The following is a 22,607-nucleotide window of genomic DNA, read 5'->3' as shown; positions in this document are numbered from 1 at the left end:
CCGTCCGGTATTGTCTTTGCGAGCGTCCAACCGCTTTCATCTTTCTTTATCTCTTTCAATTGCTCTTATTCTTTGAATCAAGTTGCTTCATAGCTGAAAGGATTTCTTATTGAAAAGATATTAGTATCATCCAATTGTTTTGTAAACATCAAAACACAGGGACCGAGATCAACAAATATATTGTTTACTTTCTTTTCCAAAGTTGACCTATCAAACCACTCTCTTCTCCAGAATCCCAATCATTTTTTTTTAAATTTACATTCAACTCTTTTTTCTTGATTTTCCTAAAATCATGTCAAATTCAACAAACAAAATTACATTAAATATCATGTAAACACAAAGAACAAGTTTCAATTTATATCCAAGAATCAAGAGTCTATAGATCAAATACCAAAGGGTTAAATACTAAAAAGTCCCTTATGATTTATCGAATGTTCAACTTAATTCCTTATAGTTTAAAAATCTATATTCTAGCCTCTCGTAATTTTAACTAAATTGAAATTTGGATAGAAACCATCTAAACTAATAGTTGTATGTGAAATGTCAGAATTACCCTACATAAATAATAGGATTAAATGCCAAAAAATTTCTTGTGGTTTGGCGAATATTCAACTTAACTCTCTATAATTCAAAAACCTACATTCTAGCCTCCCACAGTCTTAACTAAATTGAATTCGTTGCATTGGCCTTTTCCTAATTCATTGAAACATTCCTATCATAGCCATTTCCCGTATTGGAAGAATATAGCTATTAAAGGATTCATTAGATTGCATACCATGAGGAGTTAGAATGTAGGTTTTCAAACCTTAGAGGGTAACTAATATTATTAAAGGACTTATTGTTAGAGGACTTATTGAGATTGTTTACCATGAGGAGTTAGAATGTAGGCTTCCGAACTCTAGAGAGTTAAGAATATAGTTATTAAGGAACTCGTTGAAATTGCTTATTACAACAGTTAGAATGTAGGTTTTCGAACTATAGGGAGTTAAATTGAACATTCAACAAATCATAAAGGATTTTCTGGTATTTAATCATATAATTTAGAAAGGATAATTCTGACATTTCACGTGCAATTATTAATTTAGATGGTTTCTATCAAATTTTCAATTTAGCTAATACCATGCAAGCCTAAAAGGTAAGTTTTCAAGTTATAGGGAGTTAAGTTGCATATTTAGCAAATCATAAGCAACTTTTTAATATTTAATCCAATACCACATCCATTGATTTCAGAGCCTCTTCCATTTCTTAACACTATAAAATATTTTTCCTTCTTCATCATGAACACTACCACCTTCTACCACAGTACTCCTTATCATCACCAAATCCTCTTAAGGCAAACACAAAAGCCCAACCCCTCTCCAATGTTGTTATCATCTTTCTTCCTCTTTTTTATTCTCTCAATTACAAGCACGTACGCCAAAAAAAGTGAATAAACTTGACTGCTTTTGCATTTGAAATGTGAGAGCTCATGAAATTCTAAAGGTATTGCCATAGTCTATGTCCATGGCTAGGTCAAGCTTGGTTTCTATGCTATTTGTTAGTAAATCTAATTTTGGTTGAATTTGAGGTGCAGCACTTGATATGGGTGATTTTTTTTTATTACTACTATAGAGCTTGGGAATTTTTTGATTGAGACCTTGTAGCATTTAGCTTGAAAGGAACTTTTTTCTAAATGGATTTTAGTGATTTTGAGACCAATTATTTGCTTCCTCAAAAAAAAAAAATCGATGCAATACTAAAGTTTGGCAGTGGCGATGATGCAAGATTGAAGTTGTGTATCAATTCATCAGTGCTTGATATGAATAACTCCATTGTGTTAGTTTTAGCAGGGAACAGAAGATGAAAGGCAAAGTCAGAGTCTTGCGAGCATTTTGGGGGGGTTTTGGTATATATTTTTTTTGTTGGAACAACTCAAAGGCCATTGGTCAACTTTTGACAAACAATAAAGTGTTTCTATTCTGAACTTTTGAGATTGGAGGTCTTTTCATTGTTTGGCTAAATGCGAGAGCTTGATTCATACTAAGAACAAATCTTAAGGGAGATTTATGTAATTAACCTCAAAAAACAAAAAAACAAGCCACTTGAACAGAAGATTGACTGATCATTTACTAAACTCAAGGTTAACTCTCATTTGCTTCTCTCTCTTGCCATATTTCTCTGGTTGTAAATAGTAGGAGTGTAAACGATTTGAGTATCGAGTGCGATTACCTTCACGATTATAAGTTTTGATTGATTTTTTCTACTTTGATAAATTTAATACTTTATTATTTATTAAAGTTTGTGTTCTACCAAAGATTTCTTATTACTTTCTTATATTATTTTTGTTTTTCTTGATAGTTTTTAACTAATTTTCATGTCTTTTCTTAAAATTTGTTTTCTAAATTACCCTTTGAATAAAGTTCCTCACCTACGATCTTGTTTAGCTGATTAATGTATTACGATTCAACAAAAAGTACCGGCAATTCCTACTCAAGCAAAGATTTTCTCAATCACTACCTTTGCTAATACTATTATACCTAAATTATTTCTTAATTCTTTATTGTTATGTTCAAATCTTTAAAGTCTTTTTTCTTCTATTTATCTTAGGTATGGGTACATTAGGACATAAGATTGACTTAGAGGCTTTTAAGAATTAATTTGTAATTTTAGTATAAAGTATTTTAAACACAAATATAAGAAACTTTAGACAAGTTTTTTATGTTGGATTATAACAAAATAATGCAACATAAAATCATAGATATCAAGATGAGGCAAAAACATTAATGATGAAGAAAATTTGCATCAACTAAAATACTAACTTAGTTGATAGACTTTGTACAATGGTTGGATTAATGAACTTTGTACAATGACTAAAAACTTTGAATATGCAAATTGATGGCTCTAATATGAATCAGAAAAAGGAACAAAAAAATAATTTTCTAGTTAATAATTCAAAAGTGATTTGTATTATTGTCTTGAATCTGTTCTTGCAATTGCCATTTTTGGAAGGGATGCTTGAGTTTGAAGACTGACGTGAGTTTTTCTTTCTCTCTAGGACTTGTTCATCTCTACTATAGATTCCTCCTTTTATAGTTACTACGACTCCTGTTCTTCTGTTAAATTATTGCTACTATAGTGTGTTTTCTTAATGGGTATCAAAGCTGTTAATTGTTCTTTGAGTCATCTTGATAGGTATCCAATGCTTTTAGTTGTGGGTTTGAGTCATTTTGAATTCTTGATTGGACTTGATAGTTGGCATGGTATCCGTTGAAAGCGCTTTGAAGTTATTGGTGCAGCAGCTTGATATGACATCTTATTTTGGCTATCCCATTTTGCATGTTTGATTATGACTTGTTTTCCATTTGCTTTGGCTAACAAAGTGATTGACCATCTAATATTCTAATTGATTAGTTGATTGTTTTAATCTCTTCTCCTTTTTTGTTTATAATATTCTAACATATTTTCTAGATTATTTATTCCTTTGTCACCCATGACGTTTTCTGGTCCTTTTTCTCTATCATCTTCTTCATTCATGTACGGATCTTGGATTTCCTAACGAATTTTCTTTATGTGTAATTTTACCAATTCTTCTAACTGTGCTCTTTGTAAAAATTGTATATCTGAAAATTTTCATCCGTAGTAAATTTTCTGGTAATCACCTTCTACAGCAAGTGACGGCCAGCTTAATCGAATTTCATTTTCTTCAATTCTATCATGTGCGATTTCCTTTACTATCTAATGATTGATTTGCTCACTCATTGTAAGATTTTTGCATTCCCAAGAATAATTCTCAAAAGGTATTATTGGTCTGACTCGATGTTCATCCAGTATGATATGATCCTGTGTTGGTTGATATATACCCTGAATAAATTCTGGTCCTTTGCTAAATACTATGGTTTCTACATGTCTGCATTGATCTTGGCTAAATAAAAAATTTACTACATATGCTAATTTTCTACCAAACTAGTCTGCCTAATTTGGATCGGAGAAAATTAGTGAATGAACAAACCCATAGTCTAGAAGTTTTTGAGGAGTGAGAATCATGGTTTGTCCTTCTATATGCAGCACCAATGGTTGATAAGTGTCCAAATAAATAGTTACTCTACAAATGCTATACGTCAAATAACACTTGCAATTTTGTCTTTCTAATTGAAGTATTTTACAAAGAGGATCAATTCTAGGAAAGCAGTTTGAAATCCATAGTATGTATCGCAAATGAATAACATAGTAGCTAGATGAGATTTGGATTTTGGGATATCTTGTAAGAATTCTTGAATAATCTCATTGTATTGAACATTTGTGATGATCGTTTTTTGAATTTCTTCAGGAAATGGCGCCAAATTTTTGTTTGAAAAAGAAAAATTAGGCACTCATTTTTTCCTTTTCCTCAAGACTGAGAGGTATTTTTTAAAAAAATTTTGCTTTCTTTTGGGAAGATTCAAGACACAATAAAACTGGATGATTTGGAATTAAGTAAAATATGGAAAGAAATAAAACTAAATATTTTATGATACTAATATACTATAAGTAATCCTAACGTTATTGGTATCATTAGTCAATTGTTATGTTAAAATTAGGGAACTAAATACAATAAAGCAATGCATGATATTATGTTCAATGCAAACAGAAGACATGAAACTTTCAAGCGTTCTATGGAAGCTAAAGTGGGGGAAGAACACCTTGAGGCAGCAGCTCCAACTACAGCTATAGTTAGAAAGATTTTGGAATTAGAATAATGTATTGATAAGAAATTTGCATCCACTAGCATGAACATGTGGTGGAAAAATTGAATTGAATTAAAAAATTCATGAACTGAATGTGGAGAATGGAAAACTCTCATCTTAATTGGAAACCTCTAACCACTGTATTGATCACCTCTCCGACATTATGTCCCTCACTTCGGGGTTGGCCATATCTAGGATGGTGTTGTTTGCCCTGGGCAAATAGTAGTAGGTAAGTACTTATTTTCTTGATATGCTTTGTGTTGGTTTTAGATAATTCTGGTTCATTTTGCTTTTGCTTTTCAAAGTGTTTTAAGGTAATTTTGGTAATAAGTAACAAATAGAAAACACGAATCAATTTTTGAAAAAAATTAAAATTCTAAGAAAATGAAAAGAGACTTGAGGTGTGTTTGATAAAAGTGAAATCTGAAATTTGAATCCATTAAGTTATTAAATTGATAAGTACTAAATTTGATACATTTGAATGCATGTCACATTAAGGGTTTGCTTGATAACATAAAAAGTGCTCAAACTAAACCTTTTCAGACATTCAAAAGTTTTAGATGTTTATAAATAAAAATTCATGTGTTGAACTTGTTAAGTAGTACTGAACTTATGTGTATTTTTTTTAACACAAGAATCATAATTGAATGCTTAATTCTGATTATAATCAACAGATTTATTTCAACTACATTATTTTAGCTATCAAATCTACCCTTATTTGTTAACAACATTCTGATTATAATCAACAGATTTATTTCAACCACATTATTTTAGCTATCAAATCTACCCTTATTTGTTAACAACATTCAAAATCCTTATTTAGTTTAACAATATGATATTTTCTGTCTAATGGTTTTATACTTCTCTTTTCTCCCTATTTAATGACTTTCAGAGTTTCTCCATACTCACATATTTTTACTCCTTCATAATTTTATCGTTTTCCAACTTTCTACTCTTCATAATTTTGTCATTTTTTCATCGCGCTTTTTTTTTATCTGTTATTGTAGTCACCTACGTTAAATTCATTTTTTTAAGGTAAGCGATATTGATTGTTTGTTGTTTTTGCTACAATGTTTTTCATTGAAGTTATTAAATTTTTATACAATTTGGTGTTCGTTTTTCTAAGGTAAGTGATACTAATTATTTGTTGTTTTGCTTAAATGTTTTTCCATTAATGCTATTAAATTTCTATATAATTTGGTGCGAATTTAAAACTTGTTTATTGCAGCTTCTTTTTACTTGTATTTACGTGGGACTTTCCTTATTGTCATTTTTCATACCTAACAATTTTAAACAAATTAAATCATAGGTTTGATTTCTTTTTTGGATGAAATAGAAGGGCAAAATTATACAATTTAGCTTATTAAACATTCAGTTATAGATATTTATCAATCAGTATAAATAGGTTCAATATTAAGATTCAGGCATTCATATATTTCTTTTCAGTGCATAAAATTTAACAAATTAATTGTTTTAGTATTCAGATTCAGTTTTTTCAAACGAAACCTAAGTAATAAATGAATAGCTTATCACTTATCTTTTGAAGTAAGTTTTGCTTAGAAAATTCAACGCCACTTAACTAATTTAGATATCCTATTTTTGGTTATTAAACACGTCTGAACAAGTTAAGCTTTAAACCCATTAAATTTAAGTGTTGAATTGAGTTATTAAATAGGAAAGTTTTTATATATATAGACACACACATGTATACATGTATATTCTGACCTGAACTATATACGGATTTACGTTTTACATTAAAAGATAATACTATTTAGTTAAAAAAAGAAACAAATAAAAATTCAACATGGTGTCAATTTCTATCACAACATGTGATTTTAAATAAAAGCAAAGGAAAAAAATACTCACTCACTGAAGATAGGTATTTATCTACTCATAAAGTTGAGAAAATCATAAAATTTCCTAGAAAATTGTGTTTAATTGTCAAGTATTCTTGCAATTATCATTTGTCCAATTCTAGACAGTTTCTCTCTTTCATCATCATGTTGAACCTAAAAAATTTAGTATACTTTTAAACATGTAAGTTTCAAATGCAACCTAAGAGGGGGATGAATTAAGTTGTTTAAAAATCAAACAAATAATAGTAAATTTCACCCAATTTTACTAATCAAAATTAATTAAGTGACGAATCCTTGAGCAAGTAAGAAAGTAGGAAAGAATATAGCAAATATTGCATACCAATTGGTAAGTAAAGAAGTAACAATAAAGTAAAAGAGATGCAAACAAATTTTATAGTGGTTGGACACTTTCTTTGGTGCCTGCCTTGTATTTTTAGGTTTGTTCATATATTTTGAATTTTCTAAAGGATGTCACATTAAATCTGGATTTTGTGATTGCCTTATCATTATTGACTTACTATTTTGCAAACCAAAACCATATGAATTGAAAGTTTATTAGAGAAACAAATAGATATATCATAAGGTTTTTCCTAAAGGGTGCTCATTGAGCACTCATTATCAAGCTATGGTTTATATCAATTAAAAAGAATTTTCCCCCTCTTGGACTCTAACTTTTATGAATTTGAACAATTGAAATTGAAAAAAAAAAAGCCTTTTCTATGTACATTCTTTAGAATGTGTTTTTATCTTAAGTCTAACACTTATTATTTTCTCTTAGTTTTTTGGATTATCATAATTCCTTTGTATACTTATGCCTGTTGATTGGTTTATATAGATATATAAATGTATTACACCTATATTATTTTCAAAATTTAAGTAATGCTTTACATAGTTAAATTTTGAAATCACACTACAAAGGAAAAAAGAAATAACAATGTTTTAATTGCTCATCATAGCAATTCTAACTAAAAATCACAAATCCTAACCAAAATACATTGAAAACTAAAACATTCAATTATTCAATTACAAATAGTAATTTTAAATATTAAAAAGGAAATGATATCTACGCACCCTATTTGGTATGTACACACCTTCATAACATTAATTGGTATTGCATTCTATGTGAATTTAAAGTAATAAAGGTGTTTAAATATCAGTATGTGTTTGTAAATATTACTATTTGATATGAATTATATACAAATTTGATCCAAAATTTTATTTAGTTTCTTCATGCTATCATAGTGTTAGTCATATAAAAAACACAATGCACAACATTTTTCTTTATTTTACATCTGAGGTTTATGAGAAGGAAACTAAAAAAAAAAGGCTTTTCTTCTATTTTGATTCATCAAGTTCATCTAGAAGAAAGATGTTTTTATCCTTAAAAAAAATTTCTTAACTCATTTCATGTCTTCATATTCTAATTTAAGTTTTAACAGAATCTAAGATTTTCTACATACAATTTAATGCTATATAGTGGCAGCCAATGATACTACTGTAAGATTAAAAATATTTCTTTCTTTTTTATTGGTATTCAGTAAGTTTAAGGTACTTCAATAGGTTTATCTTTTTCAAATAATATGACTTAAATTGGGAGTCTACAAAATTATAGTTTTGACTCTTTAGTTCCACTTAAGTTTAACTTATCATAAATATCGAGCAAAGAGCTGAATAATTTTTCATATAACACAAGTATTTTAAAAAGTGTAATTAAGCAAAAATGCATGTATGAATTTATGGAAATAAAGGTGCATTTATATGGTTTTTTGTTTGGAATCTTTTCTCAAAATTGTTAGAGTAAATATTTTTTAAAAGTCATTTGTGAATGTCTATTTATAGAAAAACTCCAAGATGGTAAAATTTCATAAATTTTACAATCCAAATTCAATTTTCTAGAATACCATGATTCTATCTCCTAATTTAGCAAAAAAAGGGGCGAATTTCTTAATATATTGTTAATATACAAAAACATCAGAAAAAGTGGTGTTGTGCAGTAGTGTGTTCTGAAATAAGGGTCACCACAATTGAGAAAATCAGCGTACCAAAAATTCAATTTGTTTTTCATTTTTTTATGCCAAACCGCAGGTTCACAATTTTTTTTTAAAAAAAAAATGCTTCTAGTCGGCAATTGGTAGTGTCAGAATGCGTATCTAAAAATGGATACGGCGAAATATGATTGACCATTGATCAAATCATTTGATCAATGGTCGGTTTTTAAAGTTGTGAAATTTTTTTTATTATGTTTGACTGGAAGTGTTAGAACGACACATCTGAAAATGAATGCCGAGAAATATGATTGATCGTTGTTAATGAAATGTGATCAACGGTCGATTTTTAAAGTTGCGAATTTTTTTTTTTAATTGTTTCACCTCAATTAACAAAATTGGCACACAAAAAACTTTTTTTGAAATTAGGTGTTAGAGATTGCTGCATCCAAAATAGATGCGGTGAACGTGATTGACCATTGATCAATTGAGATCAACAGTCAACCTTTTGCAAAAAATCTTTTTGAACCATTGAATTGTGTTGCAGCAAACAAGAAAATTGGTGCACAAAAAAATATTTTTTTAAATGAGGCGTCAGAGATTGTTTGGATGCGGAGAATGTGATTGGATGTTGATGAAGTGTGATTAACTATCAGATTTTAAACATGTAGGCTCAAATTCTTTTCAATGTTTTAATAGCCACATGCAGCATTAATGCTAGGATGAATTTTAACTATTGAATGCAATGAGATCAACTGTTTAGTTGTTCTGATATATATAATGTGAACATCGATACAAATGATAACAAGGAAGTTTTGCCATAAATAGATAGCCAAATTCATCAATTTCTCTCGCACCAGCCACAATTTTCTCTGTTTTCCATCCCCATATCCCCTTCTTCTCCAGTGTCTTCTAAAAGGAGTGGTTCTGCAAGTGTCTTCCCAAAGCAGAGTCAGAAGCAGCGTCTTCCCAAAGTGTTTTTCCAAAGTAGAGTTTGATAGCACACTATCTTCATGAGACAAGCTTCTGGGGAATCGTACAGGCAAGTTGCTTTAAGTTTAATCATGGATTGATCATTGCGCTTATTGAGTGATGGAAGCAAGAGATCTACGCATTTTATCTTCCTATAGGCAAGGTTATCATCACTTTGCAGGACATAGAGGTATTATGGGACCTCTGTGTTAATAGATTACTAGTAACACTAGTCGGCTGAAATTGATCTGATGATTCGAAAAAAGGATTTGATCGAGGAACTTCTAATGTTTTGGCAGAGAACGGACACTTTTAGAATGGGAGGTTGAAACTTGTACCTATCTTAGAGTTTTTGTATGAGTCTCTTCCAAATGATTCACTGGAAGAATTAGTTCGCTAATATGTTCAGTGCTACATTTTGATCTTAGAGGACAGTTGTTTGCCGATACATGTTACAACGTTGTAAGTTGCTATCAGTTAGATTACATCCGAGACAAAGAGAGTATGAGCAAATACAGTTCGGGCAACGTCACACTTGGTTGTTTATACTCTGTCTCTGCAAAGTATCGCAGGCATCAACGAGTTACACTGTTGACCCATATATGCTTCTACATGTGAGAATGGAATAACTTTTAAATGCTTAAGCATTTTTATTTCAGTGTTATATGTAAATAATAGTACCTGAACAATTTTTCATTTTTAATAGTAACGGGAGTAGGATGCCTAGGATTAGCTGTGACGCCCCCATTTCTTCCAAGGGCGAACCCAAGGGTATCCGCGGGACACCTGCCCAGCTCTCGCCAGGACTCGGTACAACTTCAATTCAAACTTAAGAATAACCAATCGATACTAAAAGTCGAAGATATAAAGGAAGGTCAATTCCTTAATAATCGTTCAAGTCTTACATCATAAGTTACCAAGATATCTTACATTTTCAAAATATATAACTTCCAAAATTAATTTCTAAACAAATACATTCAAAATTCTAATCAAAAGGGGCCATCAAGTGGACTTCTCCATAATTCCTTCTATTTCAGTTCCTGTTAAGGAAAATAAGTCTAACAGGGTGAGCAAATGCTCGTAAGGCCAAGGTAACATGCAAAACACGTAGTTCAAATAACAATATCATTTAAGCGAGAATTAAAGCTGTAACATCCAAACAATTCACAATTTTTAATTCAACACATTCACTGAGGATACAGGAGCTCTTAAGAGCTAATTCCTACTTTCTTTGCCAAAGTTCAATCCAATACTTTTTCGTAATGCATTCCGTCACCCGGGTAGGTAATCAAGTCCGTAGAACTTCACTTCTTCAATTATGGTTCTGAGTCGACATGAGAAGTACCTCCCACCCGAACCGATGTGGTACATGCTATCGTTCAGTGGTCGATGAGACATCGCTCCAATCGACTTATACTTTATTTATAGTTTTGAGTCGACATGAGAGGTACCTCCCACCCGAATCGGTATGGTACATGCTATCGCTCCGAGAACCAATTATAACACTGAAACGGTATGAGAGGTACCTCCCACTCAAATTGGTGTGGTACATGCTATCCGCTCAGAATTCACGAGTTAAACATATTCATGTACGATTACTGTTTACGGTTCTGAGTCGACATGAGAGGTACCTCCCACCCGAATCGGTGTGGTACATACTATCGTTCAGGGAACCGATTATAGCACTGAAACGGTATGAGAGGTACCTCCCACCCAAATTGGTGTGGTACATGCTTCTGCTCAGAACTTACGAGTTAAACGTGTTCATGTACAATTACCAAATCATATATATTCAAGTCTTAAGTACCACGTAGTTCAAAGAGAGAAAGAGGACAAGGGCGTCCCCACGAGTAAAATATGATTGGTACATAAGATTTATTTCGATCGACGTCGAATCAACACATGAAATTTTGCAATGGCAACACTTCACTTAGTTCACATAGCAATTCACATTACACAATTTGAATATCAATTCACATAGCACAATTCAATTATAGCATCACTTAAGGGAGAACAAGTACGATAAAGTACACACTCGTCTCAACAATTCCATAATACTCAATTAACAATTCAAGCATTTATGAACAATTCATACACTTGACACTCACCAATCAAAAACAAAGGAGTAGTGTCCACTTGAGGGTTCAGGCGTCCACCGTGGGATCGTCTTGAAGGCCTGAGCAATTAATATTGAACTATCACTTAGAAACCCCATTTATCACGGAAGATTACACACTTGTACAATTTAGAATAATATCATGAAAATGAGCCTTAATTACTCGTAAATCAAAATTCAAAAGTGGGGTTTAATAATACAAGGAAAAATCCAATTTTCATCTTTGAAATCATTGGATGGAAACAAATAGATATAAATCATTTTCCAAACAAACGATCGGAGACAGACTTCAGAAGCCACGTCACAATCCGGCCGGATTCGAGGCAGAGGCGAATCCCAATTTTTTTCAAATTTCACCAATTCGGCCAAGAACTGGCTGGAAATACGGCCAGATTCTTTGAAAATGTTCCCGTGCGAAAATTTTTTCAAAACGGTCAAAATTATCGAATTTGAGGGCATTTTTTGAAAAATCATAACTTCCTCTCTATAGGTCCAAAATTGGAAAACTTGGTACCGTTAGAAACTAATTCCAAAATAATAAAAGTTTCTAGAAGATATTTTTTCATGATTCAAAATGAAAGACATTCAAATTTTGGCTTGAAGTTGTTGTCTTGGGCTATCAAGACAGTTTTGGAATGGTTTTTGGCAACTTTGAAAATTCGGCAAAATTCACACAATGTGAACTAGCCTTTGAAATTTGAAACTCAATTAGAGTTACAATCAAAGTTTACAACACAATAAGTGGAATACGAATTGGAGTTTTGAGCACCACCATACAGCGGCTCAAAGTTACTAAAATTTCTCACTGAACAAAGATTTTCCAGGTTTAAAGCTTGAGCTTTGGTACTTTGGTTGGGCTCGAAATGGATTTGGAATGGCACCACATTTGGCAGTATTACACTACCATACGAGAGCTATTCCACTGTAAATTTTCATGCAAAAATTCGCATGGAAAGTCAGTTAACCAAGTCATTAAAACTCCAAGAATTTCCAAGGCAAAACTGCCTTGTAGTTCCGTTTTCCTTTTCCCCAATCGTTTGGCCAACAAAAACATCTCAAATATGATTCATTTATGCAGACAATGTCTAAGAAACATCCAAGATACATTTAATAGGAGATTAACACCAAGGATTTCGAATAGCAAGTCCCAAATTGAGATTAGTTATAAATCAGTCCAGAATTAGGGTTTTCTTTCATGAAGACAGCTCTGTAATCTGGCCACAACTCACTCAATTCAACTCGGAATTGAGATTGGTCAGTGCCGTTGAAAACTACATTCATAAGGCTACAATTTCTTAAAAAAAATCATTTTAAAATTCTGTCCATAACTAACTCATATTTGAGCATTAAGTCGCAGCTCAAAACAGGGCTTCCAGTACAGACGAGAAACAGAACAGGCAACTTTACAAGGTTGGTACGGCTCACTCAGGTAGAAACAGGGCATGAACTTTATACCATTGGAAAATTAGAAATGTCTAGTTTCTAGTGCCACAAACGGCACTCGATTTTGACGTCGGAGCAAAGAGTTATAGCTGTTTGAACATCACTGTGAGAGCAATATAGGACACAATTCCAATTTTGGTAAAATTTCGAAATCTCAACATTTGCTCATCCAAATCACGTAATATTTTGTGGAAACTTTTCACACAACCTATATTACACATCTACATCAAGAACAAGTCAATTGGACCACAAAAAAGTGCACCAAAGTGCACGGCAATAGCTGGGGCAGAAACGGTAAAATTTTCTTTTCACTTCCTTTGAGCTTTCTTCCACAATGCAATTTGTTTTCACTAGATTATGCACTAATCCAACATAATTAACATCAAATCTCATCAAATCAGTTCATCAAGCCATTGTGGGATTTTATAGAGCTTACTCACAAGATTTCCAACAATATAAAGTTACACATATGAATCTATGAGCTCGTAAGTGCAAGATAACTTCTATAAACTAAGATTTAAAAGGTTGATCGTTGTTTACCTTAGTAGATGACTAAAGCAGAAATTTTCGGTCCAATGAAGCTCAAGAAAACAGTGAAAAGGAAGCTCTTCTCCTAACTTAATATGATCACCAAGTGATTTGCAAGTTGTGGTAAAATTTTGAGATGATTTGGACAAGAAATGAGTGAGTTGTTGAAGAGGTTTTGGCTTCTTCTTCCTCCGCTTGGTTGGCCGGCTGTTTGAGTGAAGAGAGAGAGAGAGTTGTGCTGAAAATGAAGCTTCCTTGAGAAGTTTAAGTGTGTGGCTCAAAATACTCCAAAAGTCAACTCTCCCTCCTCGCGCGCACGCGCGCGTTTCGTGCTCGATTCCTCTCGAGTTTGTTTCACTTGTGCACTAAACCTCTAATGCACTTCAATTCATACTGTTATTATTCATTCTTAATAGCTCCAAAATAAAGGTTTTAAATCCCTCAATTAATCACGCGCGAGAAAACCCGTACTTCCGATTTGTGCGCAATAAAGTGAAAATTTCAAAAAATTCTTATGACGATAGCATCACTAACTAATATTTGAACACTTAAATATAAAAATACCTATTTCAAGACTAATGTACAAGTCTCCAATTTTCCAAACATATTGTATTCTCGAATCGATTATTAAGTCCAAATGCATATTCACTATTCTCACTTAACGAGTTTTCAAAAATTAAATTTTGAAACGAGTCATTTTAAAAATATAAGTAAGTCATAGTTCCATATAATTAGGTCTAAAAAGATTGAAATAAAATGTTCGGAGCAAACGGGCAATAAAATATTTAAATAAGCTGGTAATAGGAGTTTAAAATAGGTAAATTTTTGCGAGTCCTCACATCCTCTCCCCCTTAAGAAAATTTCGTCCTCGAAATTATACCTTGATTGGTGAACAGGTTTGGATACTTTTCTCGAATGGTTACTTCCCAGGTTGCTTCCTCTAATTCATAATCTCTCTATAAAACCTTTATTAGAGGGACTTGCTTGCGTTTTTAACCCCTTCACTTTTCGATCAAAATCTTTCCCTGTCATTTCCTCACGTAACCAATTTTCATCACTTTTACTTCTCCCATTCAAAACTCACACTTATGGAACTTAACTATTCTCAAGTACCATTCATGATCTTATTACAGGTCTTGAGACATGGAGCAATAGATTACAGATACATATAAGATGTAAAATCAATTAAAAATAAGGTAAACTTTCATATACCATAAAAGATCATAATAGTTATATTAAATTATAATAAGTTCATCAAATCGTTTCAAAAGAAAAGCGGAAAAAACAAGATCAAAATGTGTTAAGTCGCAATATACCACAAAAGGATGTGATCCCCTATACAAAAGAGTACAACCTCTAAAAGTGCCAGTCTATGTTAGGGTAAAACTACAATCCCTATTTGTCGAGTGGAGTCAGATTTACCCTTACTCGTAGAGTTTCCACTACTTGGATCCCTCTTACTATTACCGGCATTAATTATTTCTTCTGGCACTCGATTGATTTGCAGTGAATTTAGCAGGTTGTTGAGAATTTCCTTCTCCTTTAGAACCTTTAGGACAATTCGAAAACTTATGCTCGGTACTACCGCACTTCAGACATTTTTCTTACTTTCTCCAGTACTCGGTCTCGGTGTGGTTAATCTTGCCACAGTATCCACAAGTTACGTGAGGAGTCACGGATTGGCCAGTTTGAGATTTTCCCTTTTGTTGACCTCGCCTACACTGATTTCCTTTTGGCGGGGCTTCGCTTGATGGAGTTTCTCCGGGTTTTTCAAGTATCTTCACTTCTTCAGCCCCTTTTTCCATTCTAAGGGGTTGGGTAGACCTCTCGGACTGTTTAGAATTATCACTTAGATTACCCCTCTTTCTAGCATGAAAATCCTTATATTGAGACTTAGTATTCTCTACCCTCTGTGCCTTATCCAAGGTATCCGTAAAAGTGATAATCTGGGCAGTTGCTAGTGATTCTTGGATTTCTACATTTAACCCCTGAATAAACCTCCTTATCCTTTTTCGTTCGGTGATTACAAGCTCAGGGGCAAATTTGAAAATTTTGGTGAACCGCTCCTCATACTCAGCCATACTTAATAACCCTTGTTTTAACTTAATAAAGTTGTCCTCCCTCTTTCCTTGTATAATTGGCGAAAGGAGCTTGACATTAAACTCCCTCTCAAAGTTTACCCAAGTCCAAGGGATTTGTTCTCTTTTCCACTTTGCACTAACAACATTCCACCACGAGCGTGCCACCCCTTCAAATTGGAAAATAGCAAAATTCACTTGCCTTTTCTCGATATAATTTAAAGCAACAAAAATATCAACCATCGTTTCAAATCAATTTTTTGCTATTTCGGGGTCAGACCCTCCATGGAACTTAGGGGGGAGCAAACTTCAAGAATCGCTCGAGGGCTCTATCCTCCCCTCTCTTGGTTCCTTGGTTGGTCGACTGGTTCTGGTCTCTGGCGCTCGGCCAAGCGCTCGAGAATATCGGTTATGCGGTTAATAGCCGTAACCACTTGGTCACCCTCTTCGTTTTTAGGGTTTTGGTTTGGTCCAGTCGCAGATCCCTCACCTCTCTCGGGAGTGCGGGGTTGCCGAATCCCACGCCCACACCCCCGTCCACGTCCTCGCCGATCCATTTAGTAAGATTCTAAACGTATAATAAAAGTAGAAAGCATAAGCGCATGAATTGAAAAACAGGTACACATTGCAAGAACACTTTGAATCAAAGCATAGCTATTTGCATAAGTTAGAAGTCATGTCACATGTCAATGTGCATACAACAAGTTAATAGTATCAAATACAGGTCATAGGCAACTAAGTGCCACAAATATAGGAGTACATATAAGTAAAATATAAAAGGGTTCACGGCGAGCACCACCCCTATTATCCTAGGCAGGATTTAAAGAGAAAATCATAAGCTTAGTTAGGGACAAAACTAGAAGAATCTATGATACCAAACTATATCATTCAAATGATTATAAACTCCAAATTTCATCCAAAAGTCTAAGTTACTTTTTAAATTCTTAGTCTCCTTACTAGATTCAAGGTGAAAGTTCTCATACAAGTTAGTGTAATAAGTCAAACCAAACGGAATGCAAAAGATGTCTCATTTTTAAGTTCAAAGCGGAGCCCAAAACTGTTCAAATGGTTCAACTTTTCCTTCGAAAAGTTCGGCAAGCAAAATAATGGAGGAAGCAAGGTTCCTAACCCTTAAACTCACCAAATGGCTATTTAAATTTTTAAATCTTGATTCATCTCCAACCTAATTTAAAGAGTAAAGTCTTATAGTATTTTGTGAGCAAAAATGGTGCTACAACCTCAAGCGCCAAGATCACATCGCACATAATACACAATCAAATCCCACAGTCCGACATTCTAAACTTTTAAACCTAGAACACTCTACAAAGATCTGAAACCTAAGCTCTGAAACCAACTGTGACGCCCCCACTTCTTCCAAAGGCGAACCCAAGGGTATCCGCGGGACGCTTGTCCAACTCTCGCCAGGATTCGGTACAACTTCAATTCAAATTTAAGAATAACCAATCGATACTAAAAGTCAAAGATATAAAGGAAGGTCAATTCCTTAATAATCGTTCAAGTCTTACATCATAAGCTACCAAGATATCTTACATTCCAAAAATATACAACTTTCAAAATCAATTTCTAAACACATACATTCAAAATTCTAATCAAAAGGGGCATCAAGTCGACTTCTCCATAATTCCTTCCATTTCAATTCCTGTTAAGGAAAACAAGTCTAACGGGGTGAGCGAATACTCGTGAGGCCAAGAAAACATGCAAAACACGTAGTTCAAATAACAATATCATTTAAGCAAGAATTAAAGTTATAACATCCAAGCAATTCACAATTTTCAATTCAACACATTCACTGAGGATACAGGAGCTCTTAAGAGCTAATTCCTACTTTCTTTGCCAAAGTTCAATCCAATACTTTTTCGTGATGACATTCTGTCACCCGGATAGGTAATCAAATCCGTAGAACTTCACTTCTCCAATTATGGTTTTGAATCGACATGAGAGGTACCTCCCACCCGAACCGGTGTGGTACATGCTATCGCTCAGGGAATCGATTATACGTTTATGGTTCTGAGTCGACATGAGAGATACCTCCCACCCGAACCGGTGTGGTACATACTATCGCTCAATGGTCAATGAGACATCGTTCCAATCGACTTATACTTTATTTATAGTTTTGAGTCGACATGAGAGGTACCTCCCACCCAAATTGGTGTAGTACATGCTATCCGCTCAGAGTTCACGAGTTAAACATATTCATGTACGATTACCAATTATTGTTTACGGTTCTGAGTCGACATGAGAGGTACCTCCCACCCGAATCGGTGTGGTACATACTACCGCTCAGGGAACCGATTATAGCACTGAGACGGTATGAGAGGTACCTCCCACCCAAATTGGTGTGGTACATGCTTCCGCTCAGAGCTTACGAGTTAAATGTGTTCATGTACAATTACCAAATCATATGTATTTAAGTCTTAAGTACCACGTAGTTTAAAGAGAGAGAGAGAGGACAAGGGCGTCCCCACGAGTAAAATATGATTGGTCGATAAGATTTACTTCGATCGACGTCGAGTCAGCATAAATGAAATTTTGCAATGGCAACACTTCACTTAGTTCAGATAGCAATTCACTTCACACAATTTAAATATCAATTCACATAGCACAATTCAATTATAGCATCATTTAAGGGAGAATAAGCGCGACAAAGTACACACTCGTCTCAACGATTCCATAATACTCAATTAACAATTCAAGCATTTATCAACAATTCATGCACTTAACACTCACCAATCAAAAACAAAGGAGTAGTGTCCACTTGAGGGTTCGGGCGTCCACCGTGGGATTCTCTTGAAGGTTCTCTTGAATGCCTGAGTAATTAATATTGAACTATCACTTAGAAACCCCATTTATCACTGAAGATTGCACACTTGTACAATCTAGAAAAATATCATGAAAATGAGCCTTAATTACTTGTAAATTGAAATTCAAAAGTGGGGTTTAATAATACAAGGAAAAATCCAATTTTCATCTTTGAAATTATTGGATGGAAACAAATAGATATAAATCATTTTCCAAACAAACAATCGGAGATGGACTTCAGAAGCCACGTCACAATCCGACCAAGAATTGGCCCGATTCGAGGCAGAGGCGAATCCCAATGTTTTTCAAATTTCACTACCAGTCCAACCAACTATCCGGCTAAGAACTGGCTGGATATACGGTCGGATTCTTTGAAAATGTTCCCACGCGAAATTTTTTTCAAAACGGTCAAAATTATCGAATTTGAGGGTATTCTTTGAAAAATCATAACTTCCTCCCTATAGGTCCCAAAATTGGAAAACTTGATACCGTTGGAAATTACTTCTAAAGTAATAAAAGTTTCTAGAAGACATTTTTCCATGATTCAAAATGGAAGACATTCAAATTTTGGCTTGAAGTTGTTGTTTTGGGCTATCAAGTCAGTTTTGAGTTGGTTTTTGGGCAACTTTGAAAATTCGGCAAAATTCACACAATGTGAACTAGCTTTTGAAATTTAAAACTCAATTAGAGTTACAATCAAAGTTTACAACACAATAAGTGGAACAAGAATTGGAGTTTTGAGCACCAAGATATAGCGGCTCAAAGTTATTAAAATTTCTCACTGAACAAAGATTTTCCAGGTTTAAAGCTTGAGCTTTGGTACTTTGGTTGGGCATCGAAATGAACTCAGAATGGTACCAAAGTTGGCAGTATTACACTACCATATGAGAGCTATTCCACTGTAAATTTTCATGCAAAAATTCGCATGGAATGTCAGTTAACCAAGTCATTAAAACTCCAAGAATTTCCAAGGCAAAATTGCCTTGTAGTTTCGTTTTCTTTTTCCCCAATCGTTTGGCCAATAAAAACATCTCAAATATGATTCATTTGTGTAGAAAATGTCTAAAACAATCCAAGATATATTTGGTAGGTGATTAACACCAAGGATTTCGAATAACAAGTCCCAAATCGAGATTAGCTATAAATCAGTCCAGAATTAGGGTTTTCTTTCATGAAGACAGCTCTGTAATTTGGCCACAACTCACTCAATTCAACTCATAATTGAGCTTGGTTAGTGGCGTTGAAAACTGCATTCATAAGGCTACAATTTCTTAGAAGGAATCATTTTAAAATTCTGTCCATAACTAGCTCATATTTCAGCATCAAGTCGCAGCTCAAAACAGGGCTTCCAGTACATACGAGAAACAGAATAGACAACTTTACAAGGTTGGTACGGCTCACTCAGGTGGAAATAGGGCATGAATTTTATACCATTGGAAAACTGAAAATGTCTAGTTTCTAGTACCGCAAACGGCACTTGATTTTAATGTCGAAGCAAAGAGTTATAGCTATTTGAAAATCACTGCCAGACCAATACGGGACACAATTCCAGTTTTAGTAAAATTTTGAAATCTCAACATTTGCTCATCCAAATCACGTAATTTTTTGTGAAAACTTTCCACACAACCTATATTACACATCTACATCAAGAACAAGTCAATTGGACCACAAAAAAGTGCACCAAAGTGCACGGCAATAGCAGGGGCAGAAACGGCAAAATTTCCTTTTCACTTCCTTTGAGCTTTCTTCCACAATACAATTTAATTTCACTAGATTAAGCACTAATCCAACATAATTAACATCAAATCTCATCAAATCAGTTCATCATGCCATTGTGTGATTTTATAGAGCCCACTCACAAGATTTTCAACAACATAAAGCTACGCATATGAATCTATGAGCTCATAAGTGCAAGATAACTTCCATAAACTAAGATTTAAGAGGTTGATCGTTATTTACCTTAGTAGATGACTAAAGCATAAATTTTCGGTCCAATGAAGCTCAAGAAAATGGTGGAAAGGAAGCTCTTCTCCTAGCTTAATATAATCATCAAGTGATTTGCAAGTTGTGGTAAAATTTTGAGATGATTTGGACAAGAAATGAGTGAGTTGTTGAAGAGGTTTTGGCTTCTTCTTCCTCCCCTTGGTTGGCCGGCTGTTTGAGTGAAGAGAGAGAGAGAGTTGTGCTGAAAATGAAGCTTCCTCGAGAAGCTTAAGTGTGTGGCTCAAAATACTCCAAAAGTCAACTCTCCCTCCGCGCGTGCACGCGCGCGTTTCGTGCTCGATTCCTCTCGAGTTTGTTTCACTTGTGCACTAAATCTCTAATGCATTTCAATTCATACTATTATTATTCATTCTTAATAGCTCCAAAATAAAGGTTTTAAATCCCTCAATTAATCGTGTGCGCGAAAACGCGTACTTCTGATTTGTGCGCAATAAAGTGAAAATTCCAAGAATTCTTATAACGATAGCATCACTAACTAATACTTGAACACTTAAACATAAAAATACCTATTTTAAGACTAATGTACAAGTCTCCAATTTTTCAAATTTATTGTATTCTCGAATCGATTATTGACTCTAAACGCGTATTCACTATTCTCACTTAACGAGTTTTCAAAAATTAAATTTTGAAACGAGTCATTTTAAAATATAAGTAAGTCATAGTTCCATGTAATTAGGTCTAAAAAGATTGAAATAAAATATTCGGAGCAAACGGGCAATAAAATATTTAAATAAGCTGGTGATAGGAGTTTAAAATAGGTAAATTTTTGCGAGTCCTCACATTAGCCCTATTGTGTTAGTTCCTATTGCATTGAAAAATGAATTTTTTAGAGGCAGTCGGTGGGCAACCATACGAAGAAATACATGCCTCCTCGCATGTTGTGTCCTTATTTCATGATCATCTTATCAAGATGGATGTCGATGAGATATTTAACTCATGAATGTTGCTATTGTAGTGTCAATATGTAAACAATTGTCGCGATTAACTCCATTTTCTTATTGCCATAGTTTATTTGGGAGTTTTATCCTACTGACCTTATTGCACATCTTTTTATCTACTGCTTAGTCAGATGACACATATGGTAGTCAGTAGTTCCATTGATATATTGAAAAGCTATCGAATTTCACCTTCTCTAACAGGTACTATGACATTTTGGAATGCGTTAGCACATAATTGACAATTCAAACAAATGCAAACAAGAAATTACATTCTTTGTGTCGATCAAGCCATTCTGAAAAGGATTGGATCTAGTACCATAGTCATTGGGCTCAATATTGGGAGTGTCATGTTGAATCATATGTTTGAGACCATTGACACGATTCGAACAGGTCTATGGATGAATACATGACATAGTACCAAAATCATACAGTTGGCTATATTACACTTCTTGTTTCGCAGTAGCCCCAACGTGATGGTCATGAAAAGATGAGAGACAGTTCGACTATTTAGTAAATTATTACATATTTATCTTTTCTTCTAACAATATGTTATTTTTTTAAAAAAATAACATAGTAAATGACTATAACATACAAAACCTTCTTTGAATAGATTGATATTGTGTCCTGAATCGAATCGATTTGTAATAGATACCTCAATTTCACTAATTCTACGTAATGTACTTATCTTAATTTTGCATGTATATAAGAGAAGGCTTTCGAAACATTATAATATTTGAATCAAGGAATGCGGATGGCAGTTGGTTCCTTTGACTATTAGATATTGGCTCATATACCTCTCATAGTATCGCTTTCGAGATGCATATTGAACATCTACCTAACAGGTGCATAATAGGAACCAGGTAGGTAAGCATCGTAGAAAGGGCACCTCCGTACATGATGTTAATGTACTTAATACACGGTTATACAGACTTCAACACATGCTGGATATGACTCACCCGTTGGCACTCAATTCTTTAACACTGGAGCTTTTTTCCACATCTCCTTGTATTCTAGCTTTCGGAGGTTATTTCCGTGTCACACCTATTCCCATACCTGTATTCGGCTATACATTTAGTGTTGGATCGTCCTCTGTTATGCCACATGTATCATTTCAACTTAATAATGAGTTTGAGGATGACTTTGCTCATATTTACGACTTCTTAG

The 22,607-nt window shown here is 33.8% G+C and overlaps 1 protein-coding gene across 1 annotated transcript; it reads right to left on the bottom strand.

The window, feature by feature from the left end:
* Positions 1-15,207: 15,207 nt before the first annotated feature.
* On the bottom strand, positions 15,208-15,924 carry LOC113774007. The gene has a single exon (XM_027318587.1). It carries the CDS (start codon positions 15,922-15,924, stop codon positions 15,208-15,210), a length of 717 nt encoding a protein of 238 aa, XP_027174388.1.
* Between the last annotated feature and the right edge of the window lie 6,683 nt (positions 15,925-22,607).

The sequence above is a fragment of the Coffea eugenioides genome, chromosome 6 (assembly GCF_003713205.1).
Source record: "Coffea eugenioides isolate CCC68of chromosome 6, Ceug_1.0, whole genome shotgun sequence".
NCBI lineage: Eukaryota > Viridiplantae > Streptophyta > Magnoliopsida > Gentianales > Rubiaceae > Coffea > Coffea eugenioides.
This window is presented reverse-complemented; position numbering and strand designations above follow the sequence as displayed.

Coding starts and splice junctions, on each gene's coding strand:
- LOC113774007 (XM_027318587.1), bottom strand. CDS start 15,924: ATGGTTGATATTTTTGTTGCTTTAAATTATATCGAGAAAAGGCAAGTG.